The sequence below is a fragment of the Rhinoderma darwinii genome, chromosome 5 (assembly GCF_050947455.1).
Source record: "Rhinoderma darwinii isolate aRhiDar2 chromosome 5, aRhiDar2.hap1, whole genome shotgun sequence".
Classification (NCBI taxonomy): Eukaryota; Metazoa; Chordata; class Amphibia; order Anura; family Rhinodermatidae; genus Rhinoderma; species Rhinoderma darwinii.
The window spans coordinates 334,421,484-334,439,682 of NC_134691.1; the positions used below are offsets into that span (position 1 = coordinate 334,421,484).

The window sequence follows — 18,199 nt, forward strand, 5'->3', positions numbered from 1 at the left end:
GTATGGCGCTATTATATTTAGGGGCGTAGTGTGTGGTATAATGATAACTTTATATTTATTTATAGGTGCAGAAATGTTGGAAAAGTGAGAAGCTGAAGACATGTGAGCGGCAAACTGCAGAAATGGTCCGTGACCGGGAGAAGTCATCATAGAGGTCTAGACCGGATGGAGAAAAAGAACTAGAATCTGAGACGTCACCGGTGAGTCACTTAATGTAAATGTTCATTCTGCCTCTAATCAGTAATGTAGTCACTGTATGATCTGCAGCGAGATGATGGGTGGTGTGATTATGATAGGATTTATTTTTTGTGAAACGGCATCTCCCAGCATATCCTTATCATTGTTTGGGCCATGCTGGGAGCTGTAGTTTTACGCCGTACACACCTATACGGCAGGGGTTGCACTAAATTGAGCTGTATTTGTGCTTGTGTTGTATATATGTACTGAGCTTGCTTCTGGTGCTGTATATATGTACTGAGCTTGGTTCTGGTGTTGTGTATAGAACCATATTGCTTGTAAAATGTACAAATGTTTTTATGCTCGCGTTACATAAAAATAAATGACACGTCGATTGGTAGAGAAAACAAACACGGCGAGGGTGAAGGAGATGTCGGGAAAGAGGTTAGTGGGGGGGGGCGCCAAACTGAATCTTTGCCCCGGGTGCTGGAGAACCTAGCTACGCTTCTGCCTAAAGGAAGAAATGTGGAACATGCTCTCTTTTGGCCAGTCACATGACATATTCCAGGACCCCAAAGAAGAAGCACATTTCTTGAAAGACCCTGATCATTCTCCACCCTCCTGAGTGACAGAGGGATTGCTGATTATTAGCATATATGAAGAACTTTATTTTATATTTACTAGAATTTTTGACCAGTTATTGCTTGTTGGCATCTTCTGGAGGAAATATTGGATGGTGATAACTGCATTATGGGTACAGAAAAAGCAATAACCAAAAGAGAATGCAGCATCTAAAGCAACGTGAGGGAAAAAGACCCAAAATACTTGAACTTCTACCATTGAACAGTCAGTATATAACCACATGTTCATGATAATCCATACTTACTTGATGCAGGCCTGCAACCCCTCTACTGGTGGAGCACATGACTCTGTCTCCTCCAGCTCTGGACATTCGTTTCCTAGGCCTACAGGCAGTTGTTTAATGGTCCTTTTTCTTGTCCGATGGCCACTAGGAGGAGATAAGTTACAATCCGTAGAGCAAGAACTCCATTCTGACCACTCGGATATATGACAGTCCTTATCGACCACACATGCTTGGAAAGTGATCGGCAACTTCTCCTGTTCACAAAAGCTGTAGACGATATTAAACAATATCTGTTATTTTCAAATATATTCATTAACATCACACATTATAATGCTACACTTGTCTGCACAGCCCTGTCCTATTTAGCATAACCAAAAGTGGTCCGGTCACTGCCTTCAACATGATCATCACACTCCTCTTCTGCTGTTATCATTCCCATAATCTGCAGGGTGTTCTATGATTGTTTATTTTCTGTATTTGTGATCATTGATAATTTAATTGATTATGGAAAGAATATTTCAGTTATATAATAGGACTGACAATCAATTTTGAAATAGAACCCATAGATCTTGCCTACATTTCCCCCACAGAAACCAAAGCCAGAGCCACTCTGGTGCCCCTCCATATACCTTAATAGTATGTACTATACAGAGAAACATGTTGTTTTTTCACATGTAAATATATTTGCAGTCTCTTGTAGGTTTCTAAATACTAAAATATCAGGCAGAAGGTGTCTGTACCGTTGCATGGAACCAATCCAGGAATGCACTGGGTGACAACTTAAAAATCTGCATAGCTCTGTGCATCCTGCAGTTGTCACTAACTCCTTCAGACCGCTCTCTGTTTTCTTTACATGAAGTGAAGCTTGCATTTGCACATTGCCAGTGACAGGCTGCATGCTGCTGTGCGGAGCATAGTGTGCAGCCTCACGCAGCAAGTCCTGTGCCTTAGGTCTGCATTTCCCTACTCTCTAGCATTCTGCTCATAATTTGGAATGGTCAATCTACTTATAGTTTCTTCATCTTTATTGTGCCTAGGTAAGGCATAAGGGGACACTAAGTTCGGGTTCCTGCAGATAGTGACTTCTATAATCAAGATGACAGGGAGGTGTTGGACCTTCCATGATCACTTGTTATCAACAAGGAAAGTGTCCGGCTAGTCTTTATTGCTCCCCTGCAGAAAAGGACGACCCGGGTCATGCCCAGGAACCTCTTTAAATAAATCCATGTGCCCTAAAAGATCATATAGGGTTGTCTAAAGTCTACGCTACATGTTAATAGTCTGATAAATCATGCCACATACAAAAGTTGCTAACAAAATGTTAAACATAAATAACCAGTAAAATGTCCGTCTTGTTAACAGCTACAAATACTTAACTTTGTTTCTGTCGGAAAGCCTTAGGGGCTTGTGCCACTTTACACTGCCAACGTTGATTCGTGTACAAAGAATATTCATGGAAATAATCCCAGTGTACAATGCTAATACTCTATTTCCAAACTCCTTGTTCTCTGAAAATCCATGGCTTGTCGTGCTAACCTTCTACGAGCCACAGTGTTTACAGGTGACCTTAGAGAAGGTTTCTCTATTGGAATCAAAAATATGTTTACAAGTAAGGGCTCATGGCGATGGGCATACTGCGGCTCTGCACAACCTCTAAGTTGGATGGAGCCATAATACAGCACCCATAGACTACTGTGGGGATGTACTTTACAATTATATGCCTCTGATTTTATAAAAGGGTTCTATTAAAAAAAAAACATGGCACGCCCCATGGGCCAACATATTATGGAACTAATTCCATAATATGGCACCTTACAGAGTACCATACGGCAGTTCACAGAGTATCTACAGCTCTATAGTATGGAGTTGCAGGGACTCGCTGTGCCCATGTATATATTCCACGCACAAGGCTCTACCGTGGGAATGAGGCCTAATGGATATTTTTTTGAACCTTAGAAAAACCTACTTCTAAAAATGTTCTCGAATGTAGTTCACTGCAGTAGTAACTTGAAACAATCAACTTGTGAAACAATCAGAGATGGATCAAGGTTGGTGGGGGCCCTTTGGATAAAACATTGATGGGACCCCTAGTGTCACCCTGGTCTCATCAAAGGAAATGATCATGAGGGCCCATCCCCCATGTATACAGAACATGTCCTCATCATCATCTTTGTTGTTGTCATTGTATACACAGGATATATCATCGATGAGGTCCAATAGGTTATTTGTGAATCATCCAATAAAAAATAGACCCTAGTGGTAAGAGATGGCCACCTCCAAATATTGGTTGTCTTTTGCTGGACCTTTGGGGCACAATTATTGTGTCAGAGCCTGGACATAGTGGAGGATGCTCTGACACTCTGGTGGGATAGTCTGTTACTGGGGAGGGGCCCAGAGTCGGAAAGTGGTTGTCCCAATATCTTAAAGGGGTTGTCCCAAGGTCAACATTTTTCACTTTTCCACAGGATAGGTAATTCATGTCTGATCTCTGGGGACCCCACTGCTGGGACACCCACTGATCACAAGAACAGGGTTTCTGAGCCCCCATTCCTCCTCACTGCACCCAGTGGTTGAGAATGCGCCCTGCCATTCCATTCATGGTCTATGGGGCTGAGGGAAAACATTCGAGCAGTGTACTTGTCTTTCTCTGTCAGTCCCATAGACTTTAACCTACCACATGAACTATCATCATGGTCTGCAATGATGGATTCCAGGACTGAACTAACCTGGAGAGCTTCCCCGTGAATTGATGGGGTTCTCTTCTCCCTCTCTGTACTACACACGGTAACCCGGATTGTGAGCACCTCAACCCACATGATACATTGGTTTTATTTGCTGTTGTACATTGATGATAATCTTGGACCAGTAGGTCTTTTTACATCCAGCTCTGTAATTTCTTACACGTATTAATCTTGTTTTTTGACTATTTCTTTTTGCCTACTAGTTTTATTCCCTCATGAAAAAGACAATTTTCAGGGGAAACGCGTTGGAACACAGTTTATTGTGTCTATCTTTTTAAGTCAATCGGATCCACCTCTCTAGACATACTGATTTCTTTTTCATCATTTACAACCTCCGTTTGGTGGTTGTGGTATGTTTTTTTTACATGAGTAGATCTTTTTGCTGGGTATAATTTTTATTTTTTCCTCATTTGTGCCTACCCGTTGTTGTGCACAGTTTGAAGTTTTTGCACATATTTGCTTTTTCTATTTGTGCACTTGCCTCCCTGGGTCCCACGGTACCTGATATCCACTATAAAGAATTGGCTAGGCCATTAATAGGGGAACTAGGGTACAGGTTGGAGTCGTCCCTTGAGTAGGGGCATTACTCCGACTAGGAAGGGTGACCTGATGGGGTATCCCGGGGTCAGTTGTTTTTCTTGTTCTCACAACTCAATGAACAAAAGAAAAAAACCCTCTCCCCTCACCCTTATTATTATTATTTTTTTGCGTCATTATTTGGAGAGATAATAATTTTCCTTTTATCCTAATTTATTAATTAAAGGTTACGTTTTACTATGTGATTTTTTTGATCAGCTGATTTTTCTGTGATTTCTTTTTTGACTAGATAACCACTGACTATACTTTTAGCCTGCCAAAGCCGCTATGTTTGTTTGGTTCTGTGAACACCCATAGACTTAGAATAAAACAAACCATGGCCCCCGTTCTAGTAATTGATGTGGGGCCCCCAGCAAAAAGACATCTCGTGGATCGGTGATAAATGTTGATCTTCGGACAACCCTTTTAAGCTTGAAATACACATTAAATAATGGACAGCAGATCCTACCGATGTCGACAGGACTACATTAAGGCCCTTTTACACAGGCCAATTATCGGGCAAACGCTCGGTCATCGGCTGATCGCATCGTTTATGCTGCAAGTAGTTTTATCGTTGTGGTCAGCATATCTCGGTGTGTAAACAGGGAGAAGTGCTGTTGACATGATGGAAATGTATGGGGTCGAGCGATCGGAGTAACGATCGCTCGTCCCCATATATAGCTCCTTGTGAAAGGAGGAAAGGAGCGCCGATCAACGAGCTGCCTTGCTGATCGGTGCTCATTCACACGACCCATGTCAGCCCATGTGAGAGGACCCTTAGAGTATGAGGGCAGCCCCACTGCTCTTGGGGAAAGTAGGGTTTTGGATGTTGGATACTGACATGCCTGATCCTTTGTTTAACAAGAAGATAAGCGGGGCCAGAGTTGTCTGGCAGACACTTATCTCCTCTCCCATTAGCAATAAAAATGCATGCTGAACCATCATATTTTTTTTCTAGTTAGCAGTGCAGGCAGATGGGACCTAAAACCTCCGACCTGTGGTGATAAATATTAGTAAAACCTCCTTTTTAGTGTTGGAGGTACAATATTAAATCTTTCCAAACATCACAGGGAAGGGCTGGAGGGAGCTGTGTGGTGGGGGCCCCTTGGTGGTGGTGGCCCCCTGGACAATTGCTCTTTTTCCATCCCTAAAAACTTGCCCTGGGAATAATACACAGATCTATGCTATGATCAGAAACATTTTCTAGGAAAAATTTCGCCCATGGCTCTTTAATTTGGTGGCAGCAAATGTCATATCAAGCAGAGAAGGCATCTGCATGGTTATACCGGAGCTTGGGGCGGAGGTCAACATCACTACTTATTAGAATTACTCCATTCATGCTTCAGAGGATTCGCAATAATGGGGCGACCTCAGATTGAACTCTTCACCTAAGTGCTATCATTAAGAAATGATGTTCCAGTTTTCATTTAAGACGCCATCACATTAGAGCAGATCCCCGAACATAAAGCCTGCAATCCGCAATATAGTGGCCATAACATTTACAAGTGGAGGGATACTATCACTTTAAATTTATTGTAGTAAATACATTTATTGCAAAACGTGATGTTTTGTATCGGCATCTTTATGTGATGACATCATTTATATAAAATGTACAGCAAATATGTTGTTTTCTGTCCATATTTTGCTAGTTACTGACTGAGCTCACATCTCCCAGCATTCCCTACTTGTTCAGGGTCTGGACAGATTTTGCTAATGTGATTAACATTCTGGGAAGTAAAGCCTTAACACCACTCACAGTATTCAGATGTAGGAAATGATAACTCTCCCAGAATGCCACGAATGACCCAACTTCAATTCCAATAGCTAATGGAAACATACGCAAGTTTTGTCCTCTCTATGAAGAAAAGCGTCCCAAGAGAACCATGTTGCCCTTTTTTTTTACTAAAAAGGGGGAGGGATAAGGAGAAATCCATGATGTGAGCCAACACCTGGATGGGACCCATACTGATTTTTGTTTTTCGGCTCTCTCAATGTATGCCTTTAGAGCCTTAAGTTAATCTTTGATGTATTGGCATGAAGTCCTACTACTTAAAGAGGTTCTACAGCAGCAGGATTGTGTATTACAAGATGCACCAGATGTTGTAAACTCTCATTATACACCCCCAGGCTCTATATTACCTTTTTTCAATCAATAATCGTGCCCACTACTCTTAAAGGTACGCTTAACGTAAAAAGGGACGATGAATGGAAACAGCTTAAAAATGTCACCTTGGGGTTTGTCAGTCTGCAGGATTTTTTGTCTCGTAGAAAGACCTAAGATGTTAATTTCGTCCTGATACATTCCATTTTCTGCTGGCAGGTGGGGTGTGTCTTTCCTAAGGGGCAGGGCTTAAATGCTTGGTCTAGTATAGGAAACAGATCCTTGGGGGAGGGCTCCTGCTACAGCCAGTTACCTTACAGTCAGAGAAAAGTATGATCTGAGGTATAAAATAATTATTTATATAGATTACACTTTTGATTGCAATATAAAACAGAATAGGATCAAAGGAAAGGAGGAAATTAAGGAAGAAATAGCTGGATTTTAGAGTTCCTTTAAAAAGAACCAAGGTTGGCAATTATAAGGTTTAATGTACAAGTATATATGGGATAATTGACCTTCTATGGCAAAAGACCATTATATATCCAATATACTGTATAAATGTGTATTTGTAAGTCTACAGTAGAATCCCACACCTCATTGGTTAGACCTCGGTTCAGGTCTTTTGATTTACAAAGTATCAACCAGTTATAATCTGATTAATGATACCAATAATTTGCTACTTTCCATTTCCCTAAGTAATACTAATCTACCACGATATTCCTAACCAATTACCAATTGTTGGTTAATTACACTTGAAGTAGGACTTATTAGGGTAATTAGTCCATTCTTCATTTTATCGTTCAGCCACTTTCACTTTAATATAAACAATTTTCCATGTTGAGAATAAAAGTGAATAATTCCCTAAATAGATATTATCTTAGAATTAAAATGTCTTTGCTTAAAGAGGCTCTGTCACCAGATTTTGCAACCCCTATCTGCTATTGCAGCAGATCGGCGCTGCAATGTAGATTACAGTAACGTTTTTATTTTTAAAAAAACGAGCATTTTTGGCCAAGTTATGACCATTTTTGTATTTATGCAAATGAGGCTTGCAAAAGTCCAACTGGGCGTGTTTAAAGTAAAAGTCCAAGTGGGCGTGTATTATGTGCGTACATCGGGGCGTGTTTACTACTTTTACTAGCTGGGCGCTCTGATGAGAAGTATCATCCACTTCTCTTCAGAACGCCCAGCTTCTGGCAGTGCAGACACAGCGTGTTCTCGAGAGATCACGCTGTGACGTCACTCACTTCCTGCCCCAGGTCCTGCATCGTTTCGGCCACATCGGCACCAGAGGCTACAGTTGATTCTGCAGCAGCATCAGCGTTTGCAGGTAAGTAGCTACATCGACTTACCTGCAAATGCCGATGCTGCTGCAGAATCAACTGTAGCCTCTGGTGCCGATGTGTCCTCGCTCGTCTGACACGATGCAGGACCTGGGGCAGGAAGTGAGTGACGTCACAGCGTGATCTCTCGAGAACACGCTGTGTGTCTGCACTGCCAGAAGCTGGGCGTTCTGAAGAGAAGTGGATGATACTTCTCGTCAGAACGCCCAGCTAGTAAAAGTAGTAAAAACGCCCCGATGTACGCACATAATACACGCCCAGTTGGACTTTTACTTTAAACACGCCCAGTTGGACTTTTGCAAGCCTCATTTGCATAAATACAAAAATGGTCATAACTTGGCCAAAAATGCTCGTTTTTTAAAAATAAAAACGTTACTGTAATCCACATTGCAGCGCCGATCTGCTGCAATAGCAGATAGGGGTTGCAAAATCTGGTGACAGAGCCTCTAAGTAAGCATCAAATGGGCGTATAGTATAAATGTATTTTCACAATCCATGTTACATGAGGAAACCACGGGGCCCAGATCAGCTTTTATACTTTACATTCAAAGTGTGTTTCTATCTATCTATCTATCTATCTATCTATCTATCTATCTATCTATCTATCTATCTATCTATCTATCTATGTTATCATGCCACTTGCGCCATTCAGCCCCAGCAGACCTGCTCAGAAGAGAGCAGGCCTGCATTGCAAGAAGACAGCGTGGGAACGGGTATAGGTGTACGGTTTTTTTTCTGTTAAAAGTGTGAGGGCCTATATGTGGAGCACCTTCTAAAGGGGGGCCATATGTGGCTCTATATGTGGAGCACTATCTACAAGGGGGACTATATATATGGGGGCTATATGTGGAGCACTATCTACAGTGGGGACTATTTATGGGGGGTATATGTGGAGCACTATCTAAAGGGGGCTATATATGGAGCAATATCTACTGGGGGGGCTATATGTGGGGGCTGTATGTGGAGCACTATCTACAGGGGGCTATATATGGAGCACTATCTACAGGGGCACTATATGTGGGGGCTATATGTGGAGCACTATCTACAGGGGCTATAGGTTGGGCATTATCTACAGGGGGGCCATATGTGGAGCACTATCTACTGGGGGCTATATGGGAGGCACTATCTATAGGGGGAACATATATGGGAAACTATCTAAAGTTGAGCTATATGTGGGGCACTATCTACAGGAGAAGCTATATGTGGAGAACTATCTACAGAGGGCTTTTTATGGGACATTATCTACAGGGACTACTATCTACAGGGGGAATCTATGTAGGGCACTATCCACGGGGGCAACATCTACAGGGGGCACTATCTACAGGGGCTCTATGGGGGCAGTATCTATAGGAGGCTCTATAGGGGGCACTATGTATGTGGGGTACAATCTACAGGGGGCTCTATGGGGGGGAAACTATCTACAGGGGGCTCTATGGGGGGCACTATCTACATGAGGCACTGTGTGTGTGTGGGGGGACACAGTGTATGGTGCTATTATAATCAGGGACACAGTTTATGATTCTATTATAATTAGAGGTGCAGTGCATGGCGCTATTATATTTAGGGGCGTAGTGTGTGGCACCATGAGAATTTTATCTTCGTTCATAGGTGCAGAAATGTTTGAAAAGTGAGAATCTGAAGAGATCTGAGCGGAAAACTGCATAAATGGGCTGTGGCCAGGAGAAGTCATCATAGAGGTCAGGATGGAGAAGAGAAGAGAAAAAGAACACCTGTAATATGAGAAGACATCACCTGTGAGTCACTTAATGGAAATGTTGATTCTGCCTCTAATCAGTACTGCAGTCACTGCATGATCTGCAGCGAGATAATGGGTGGTATGATTATTATTTTTTTGTGGAGGCTACTAGTGATGTAGAACAGCCAGGGGGATGTCAATCAAGATCTGGGGGGGCACCATTTAAATTTTTGCCTCAGGCAGAAGAAAAGCTAGAATTGGCCCCCTATCTATCTATGGGCAAATGCAGGAGTTTTAAGGACGGGTTTCCAAGCATGTGGGTGCTTATGATGAAGACGATAAAATGACCCTTTCTATTATAAGTATTGTTCAGCATGATTGGTAACACTGGTTAAGACCTACAATTTCACGTGGTTTGGGGCTGGGAAGTATACCTATTAAAATTTGTATAAAATTCTTTAAAGGGGCTCAGAGCTTGCAGTGTTTCTCTAAAAAAAAGTGCTCCAGATCCACTGATTCCCTTCACACAGTCATAGAGTTAAAAAGGGGTATCCCCATGAGAGACATTTATGACATATCCAAGGGACATGTCATGAATGTCAGATAGTTGTGGGTCCCACCTCTGGGACCCGCACCTATCTGTAGAACAGGGCCCCCTATACCCCGTTCTACCTTTGTCTGTTTTCGCTGCCTCCCGGCCACTTCCTGGTTACATGGTCGGGAGTTCCGAAAACAGCGTAACTCGCTGAACTATGCTGTTTCCGTAACTACCATTCAGTTTTATGGGACTTAAGAAAACAGCGTAGCTCAGCGAGCTACGCTGTTTTCAGAACTCCCGACCTTGAAGTCAGGAAGTGGCAGCGAGAGCAGAAAGTAGTAGAACGGGGTTTAGGGATCGTTCTAGAGATAGATGTGGGTCCATCTGGGACCTGCACCTATCTGACATATCCTGTGGATATGTCATAAATGTCTCTCATGGGTAAACCCCTTTAAAGGCTATGTAAACCTTTGAAAGGTATTTTTTTTTAAATAAAAATGGCAGTCAGTGCGATCAGTGTAACTTTATAATTAGTTTTTATTAAAAATTTGTTTAACTTTTTTATTCTCTATACAGAGCAGCTGTATCTTGCGCTAAATCCTGGTCCCGTAAGGTCCGCGGGACTGACAGGTTCAGTTTCAGTGGGTCCTGCGTGTCTCTGACAGGATCGACCTGTAATCTACTCTACATCTAAATTATGAATTTAGATGTAATAGATTACAGGTGGATCCGACCCGCTGAAACTGAACCTGTCAGGTCCGCCAGACTGTCGGATTTGGGTCTTAGCGAACGATACAGCTGCTCTGTATAGAGAATACAAAGCAGCTCAATCTCAAAAAGGAAAAATTATTTTTAGTAAAAACTAATTATAAAGTTACACCAATCGCACTGACTGACCTTTTTATTTAAAAAAAAAAATGCCTTTCAAAGGTTTACGTAGCCTTTAAAATTCTGTTTGCCTGCAGCCACCATTAGGGGGAGCTCACTGCATAGGGACTTACACCGATCAGCCATAACATTGCAACTACTGACAGGTGAAGTGAATAACATTGCTGATCTGGCTACAATAGTGCCTGACAAGCGGTGGAGGGTACATTAGGCAGCAACTGAGCTGTCAGTTCTTTTCAGTTAAAGTGGTGGAAGTAGGAAAAATGGACAAGTGTAAGAATCGGAGCAACTTTGATAAGGGCCAAATTGTGATGTCTAGACGACTGGATCAGAACATCTACAAAACGTCCGGTCCTGGGTAGTGTTCCCGGTATGCAGTGGTTAGCGCATACCAAAAGTGGTCCAAGGAGGAACAACCAATGGACCGGCGACAGGGTCATGGGCGCCCAAGACTTATGGATGCGTGTGGGGAGTGAAGGCTAGCCCGTCTGTAGAGCTACTGTAGCACAAATTGCTGAAAAATGTACTGCTAAATATGATAGAGAGTGTCAGAACGTACAGAGCATCGCAGCATACGGCGTATGGAGCTGTGTAGCAGCAGACCGGTCAGGGTGCCCATGCTGACCCCTGTCTAATGCCGGAGCGCCTCCAATGGGCACGTGATCATCAGAACTGTGAAGAAGGTGGCCTGGTCTGATAAATTCCGTTTCACATCCTGTGGACGACCGGGTGCGTGTATGTCGCTCAAGGGTATGTTCACACGACCAAGTTTCAGACGTAATTCGGGCGTTTTACGCCCTGAATTACGTCTGAAAAAATGGCTCCATTACGCCGACAAACATCTGCCCATTACTTTCAATGGGTTTTACGATGCACTGTGCCGACGATCTGTCATTTTACGCGTCCCTGTCAAAAGACGGCGCGTAAAAAAGACGGCTCGTCAAAAGATGTGCAGGACACTTCTTGGGACGTAATTGGAGCCGTTTTTCATTGACTCCATTGAAAAACAGCTCCAATTACGTCCGTAATGGACGCCGCAAAAAACGCGAGTTCGAGCAATTACGTCTGAAATTCAGGAGCTGTTTTCGCCTGAAAACAGCTCCGTAATTTCAGACGTATTTTGCGCTGTCGTGTGAACATACCCCAAATGGGGAAGAGATGGCACCAGGATGCATTATGGGAAGAAGACAAGCCGGCAGGGGCAGTGTGGTGCTCTGGACAATGTTCTGCTGGGAAAGCTTGTGTCCTGACATTCATGTGGATGTGACGCGTACCACCGACCAAAACATTGCTGCAGCGGTATGGCAGTGCCCTCTTTCAGCAGGATAATGCCCCCGCCACACTACAGACATTGTTCAGGAATGATCTGAGGAGCATGAATAAGACTTCAAGGTGATGACTTGTCTCCAAATTCCCCAGATCTCAATCCGATCGATCATCTGTGGGATGTGCTGAAAAAACAAGTCCAATCCATAGAGGTCACAGCTCACAATCTACAGGATTTAAAGGATCTGTTGCTAACATCTTGCACCAGAGACCACAGGAACCTTCATAGATCTTGTGGAGTCCATGCCTCGATGGCTCTGAACTGATTTGGTGGCACGAGAGGAAACTACACAATATTAGGCAAGTGGTTGTAATGTTACGGCTGATCGGTGTATACAGCTCTCATTGAACTCAATTATATAACAGGATGCAGTGAGCTCCCCCTAGTGGAAAGAATGTCATTATTAATGAGCAGTTTAACCCCTTCACGACTGCCATATAGCTATATACGTCCTAACTGCCGATGCACCATGAAGTTAGCGTGTGTATAGACGTCGACAGCCTGGAATGGGTTTAATGAGTGAAGTGCTGCTTCAGTGTGAGCAGCACTGCACTCTCACGTCGGCCGGGGAATACACGTGAGCCCCGGAATACACCCCCCACTGTAGATAGTGCCACCCACAACCTCCTGTAGGCAGCGCAAAACCCTCTGTAGATAGCGCCACTTAAGCTCCCTCCTGCATCGGAATCCCCGGCCAGTGCTCTGGCCGATGATTCCCCTCCTAGAGGGAGCCCCTGCCGTCTTTCCATACCCGCTGTAGATCGTGCCACCCCCTACAGATAGTAACTCTCCCTGCTGTAGATAGCGCCACCTGAACGGACTCTAGGAGTGGAATCCCCGGTGTCAGATTGCACTGGCCGTTGAACCCCTTCTAGACAGAGCCCCTGACGTCACTGGCTCTCTCTAGGAGCGGAATCCCCATCCGACACTCTGGCCGGGGATTCCGCTACTGGAGAAGCCCCTGGTGTCACTATCCATATATGGACAATGACGTCAGGGGCTTCCTGTAGGAGCAGAATCTTCGGCCAGAGGGATTCCGCTCCTACAGGGAGCTACAGTGGTGCTATTTACAGGAAGGGGTTGCCATTTATGGGGAGGCACTATTTGCAGCAGGGATATTGCTAAACACAGGGGGGATGTTGCTATCTACAGGCGGGTGGCGCTATTTACAGGGGGTGTGGTGCTATATACAGGGGGCTGCTATATACAGGGGGTGTGGCACTATCCACATGGGTACTGTGGCATTATATTGGCACTATCTATAGGGGACACTGTGGCGCTATCTACATGGGCACTGTGTGTGGCACTATGTGGGCATTATCTACAGGGAGAACTGTGGCACTATGTGGGCACTGTGGCACTATTTACAGTGGGCACTGTGGCACTATCTATAGTGGTATTGCTTCACTATCAACATGGGCACTGAGGTGTTTTCAGGGGGATGGGACAAAAAAACCCTAACGAATAAAATTCATCCATCTTTTTAACGTCCATGAAAAACGGATGGCAAATGCCGGTTAAAGACGTTCAGACGGCCGGGAAATGGATTAAAAATTTTGAGACACATTGATGCAAAACAGCCATGAAAAACTGACAGTTGATACGTTGTTGACTGCCATTTTTTTCACGGTCGTGAGTATATAGCCCTCTTCACTCTCCTCACAGCGATCCAGGGTGATGGAGGGAGAAGAGGACTAATTGTTACAGAGCTCTACAGTGTATATATATATATATATACAAAATACAAAAAAGTGTTTTTTCTTTAATTTTTAGTAATTTGTCTGCTCATAATCAAAATGTAAAACACTGAATTGATTACACTAATCTAGAAAATGAAAGCCTCATAAGTCTTGTAAAAAAAACAAATTAAAAATAGTTGTGATATTCAGAGCGGTTCCAAAGATATTATCATTTAAAGAAGTGCATATCAAAAATGGACAATTTGACCTGGACACAGGGGCATCAATGACCCATGGTCATGAAAGGGCTAAAGGGCAGTTTCCAGGTACTAGCACCCCTATCTATCTCTACTACATAGCTATCTATTATTTCTCGAATATACCATCTATCTAGTCACAATGACACTTGTATTATTCTTCCTTGAAGTGACATTTACAGTTCAGATCCGAAAAATATCTTGTAAATGCGACTCCGGTGCGAGTATTCAGAATCTCAGACATGCATTTAGTGCTTTTCATTCTAGCAATAACTTTTCCTTTAAAGATCATTGAACAGACGTCCTGGACTGAATCAACCCTGTCCTGATGATAGTTTCCCTTTAGGCCCCATGCACACGACCGTAAAAAATCTCCGTAATTGCGGACCGTAATACAGTCGGCAATTACGGGCCCATTCGGTTCTATAGGGCGTGGACACCTTTCCGTATGGCTACAGATATGTGTCCATGCCGTAGAACCGTGTCAGGAATTATGGAGAATGTCCTACTCTTCGTATTTTACAGGCTGTACTCCCATACTTTGTATGGGAGCACGGTCCAAAAATGCGGCCCGAGGCTGTCGGCCGTGACCGCAATCGCGGCCCGTGATTACGAGCACGGCCGTGTGCATGAGGCCTCAATGGCAGCTTGTTATCAGGTCAAATATTAGACATTAGGTGAGTACAGAAAATATTGCTGAGGATCCAGAGGGAAAATTCATGGAGAGAGCAATTCCTTTGGAATACTACTGCGATGGGAGCAGTGAAATTTTAGGATCCCCATTGTTTTGTAGTGTGCAGGTACTGCCTGTGCCCTATATAGATAAGCAGCTAAATGTAAAGAATCCCTATTACGGATAGTCAACAACACCTCTTCTTTCTCAAGTCCCCTATGGTCCTAAATGGAATGATTGAGTCATCACACAGAGATTGAGATAGAAACCACTTTTTGTGATATTGGCCACTTCAAAAAAATTGAAAGTATTTTATTTCACTCTTAATATTGCCCTATTCCTACCAGGAAAAATGTAATATATATATGGCCAGGTCAAGAGGAACATGAAATCAATCAACATGACATTTTTTATCCTTTTTACAACCGCAGGGACATAATGTGGCCAAACTATATAACAATGCATTATACTGTATGAATGAACTTTTCGTATTTTTTGTTATAGATCCCCATAAATGTACAAAAAAGTTACCTCAGAGCGGCTGTTTTTCCATTTTTGTGCATGCAGGTCACCAGTCGTGTTTGATATCCAATTTGTATATCCCAGAATCTGTTCTCCAGACGATTTTTCCTGTTGCGGTTCCTCTTCTTCTGAATAAGCTCTCTAGCCTCCGGGTCCTTCACAGCTTTTTCTCTCTCTTTTGCCCGTTCCCTTTTTTTCCCCCGTTTTCCAGCTTGTCTTACATGTCTAGAAATTGGTATTGAGCAAGAGCTCCAAGGTCCAACATTTAGACTGTACATGTTTTCTTCACCTTCGCAAGGAGAACCTTCACAAACCTGAAATTCTGTCAGGTTAGGACAGGCCGAGCCACCAAACTGAGGCATGCCCACCACATAGCGTGTTCTGTGTTTTAATCCATTGCCGCATGTTTTTGAGCATTCCGACCAGATGGAAAAATCGGATACAATACAATCCTGAGGACAGGGAATAAGGCATCCTTGTTCTAACCGGGGTTGGGGCTCAAAGTATTCGCATATACTGTCATCTGCCTCCGTCCCGGTGGCTTTCTGTAGACAGACGACCTCTCTTGTCTGAATTCCTTCCTCGCCCTTTGTGCATTCTATTGGTTTCTCCGATAACCTCGATGTGACTGGTGTACACTGGTTCCAAGTACCCAGCTGCCAGTCATACAGTTCTTTATGCCAGTCACAAACTCTAAAACAGTTTTGCTGGTTTTCGGGTCTATCTGTCTGTTTACAATTTGTGGGGAGAGTCGTCCACCCTTCAGTATGTGCACACCAGACCGCCCTGGTTTGAATGCCTCCTGGTCCACATTCATCTCCCATGCACCTTCCCCATGGACCTGAAACAAGGAATAAAGATGAGTTCGAAGAACATTGAAGAGCATTTCATTAGACATTACACACACACACACACACACACACACACACACTTATTCACAAATTGATATAGAGTTCGATGCCGGCTATAGACCCAAGTTGGTGGCGGCATGTTCTTCCCACCAAAAGAACTTAGTTTATCTTACGGGATATACAATGCCAAAAATATTCAACTGTGGTGATTGCTATTTCCTTGAAAGATAAGTCTTCCAAAGTTGTCTAAGGGTATGTTCACACGCACTAATTACGGACGTAATTCGGGCGTTTTTGCCCCGAATTACGTCCGAAAATAGCGCTGACAAACATCTGCCCATTGAAAGCAATGGGCAGACGATTGTCTGTTCACACGAGGCGTAATTTACGCGCCGCTGTCAAATAACGGCGCGTAAATAGACGCCCGCGTCAAAGAAGTGACCTGTCACTTCTTTGGCCGTAATTGGAGCCGTTATTCATTGACTCCAATGAATAGCAGCGCCAATTACGTCCGTAATGGACGCGGCGTTCAAGCGCCTGCACATGCCGTTACGACTGAAATTACGGGGATGTTTTCAGGCTGAAACATCCCCGTAATTTCAGCCGTTACGGACGCCCTCGTGTGAACATACCCTAAGGACTCTCATAGGCATGATCTTGTGGAAATTGACCAGTTGGGCAATAGTCATCTAAAGTCTACCGGTGGTTTCAGAAACATCCAATGGTTGCAGCTATGGGGAAAATGACCAGAAAAGTGGAAGAAGAATCTTAAACCGTTAAAACGAACATTATTTGCTTCTTTCCATAGTCTAGAATATTTGACCAATCTACAAATTGGAAAAAATTTTTTTTTGTATAAATAAGGCCTATGAATAATCGTCTTGCAAAAAACTTTGAAGAATAACAGAGACTTCAATAAAAAAAAACAAATCAAAACAAAAATAACTAGAATACTACTTTATCATATCCTGGACGGATTATGGGAAGACCTGGGCTCACTGGGAAAGGCAATTATTCTCAAAAACAGTAGAAATGAAAAAAAAGAAAATTGATGGAGACAATGACGGAAATCATTAACTCGCCATTGAAAATCCTGAAGATTTCAATCAGGACAATAGTGGAGAAACATTATTCAAATGATCACAAGGAGTCAAACATCATAACATTAATGATAATCTGGAAGAACCATCTGAATAATCTCAAACTGTAATGACTAATATTTTTTTTTACTTTTTTTGGGTTGTAAAAATGTAGACTAAATGTTAGATACTCAACAGCCCTAATCCATTACATTTAGAAATCTTAAATAGCAAAGGAGCAAACAGGAAAGTAAATGTATTGTCACTTTTATGATGCTACAGACTGGATCTAACGCAAATGTTTTTACCCTGAAAATGATGGTGGGGGAGGGGCTTTTTCCTTTTCTCTTTGTCCCCCCGATGAGTACTGAAATTTGTATAAACGGTCAAGGAAAAAAAGATACGGAAAGTGCCTAATGCACACAATTTATGTGTGATTACAAAAGAGGTTTTCACTTTTTAAAACATATGGTCCGATCATTAATAGTAGTATATTTATTACATCAACACTAATTACAATTATGCTGTCCCCTATACACAAGAATATAACTACTATAATACTGCTCCTATATACAATTATATAACTACTACAATACTGCTCCTATATACAAGAATATAACTACTATAATACTGCTCCCTATATACAAGAATATAACTACTATAATACTACCCCTATATACAAGAATATAACTACTATAATACTGCTCCTATATACAAGAATATAACTACTATAATACTGCCCCCTATATACAAGAATATAACTACTATAATACTGCCTCCTATATACAAGAATATAACTACTATAATACTGCCCCCTATATACAAGAATATAACTACTATAATACTGCTCCTATATACAATTATATAACTACTACAATACTGCTCC

The 18,199-nt window shown here is 42.7% G+C and overlaps 1 protein-coding gene across 1 annotated transcript in view; it reads right to left on the bottom strand.

Moving 5' to 3' along the window:
* The window catches only part of THSD7A (thrombospondin type 1 domain containing 7A), a 413,050-nt gene that overhangs the window by 106,932 nt on the left and 287,919 nt on the right, over positions 1–18,199 (bottom strand). Inside the window, exons 5-6 of the mRNA XM_075827763.1 lie at positions 15,393–16,224; positions 1,064–1,309 (exon numbers count right to left, since the gene is read on the bottom strand). Of these exons, the coding sequence (XP_075683878.1) occupies positions 1,064–1,309; positions 15,393–16,224 (1,078 nt within the window). The remainder of the gene's footprint in view (positions 1–1,063; positions 1,310–15,392; positions 16,225–18,199) is intronic.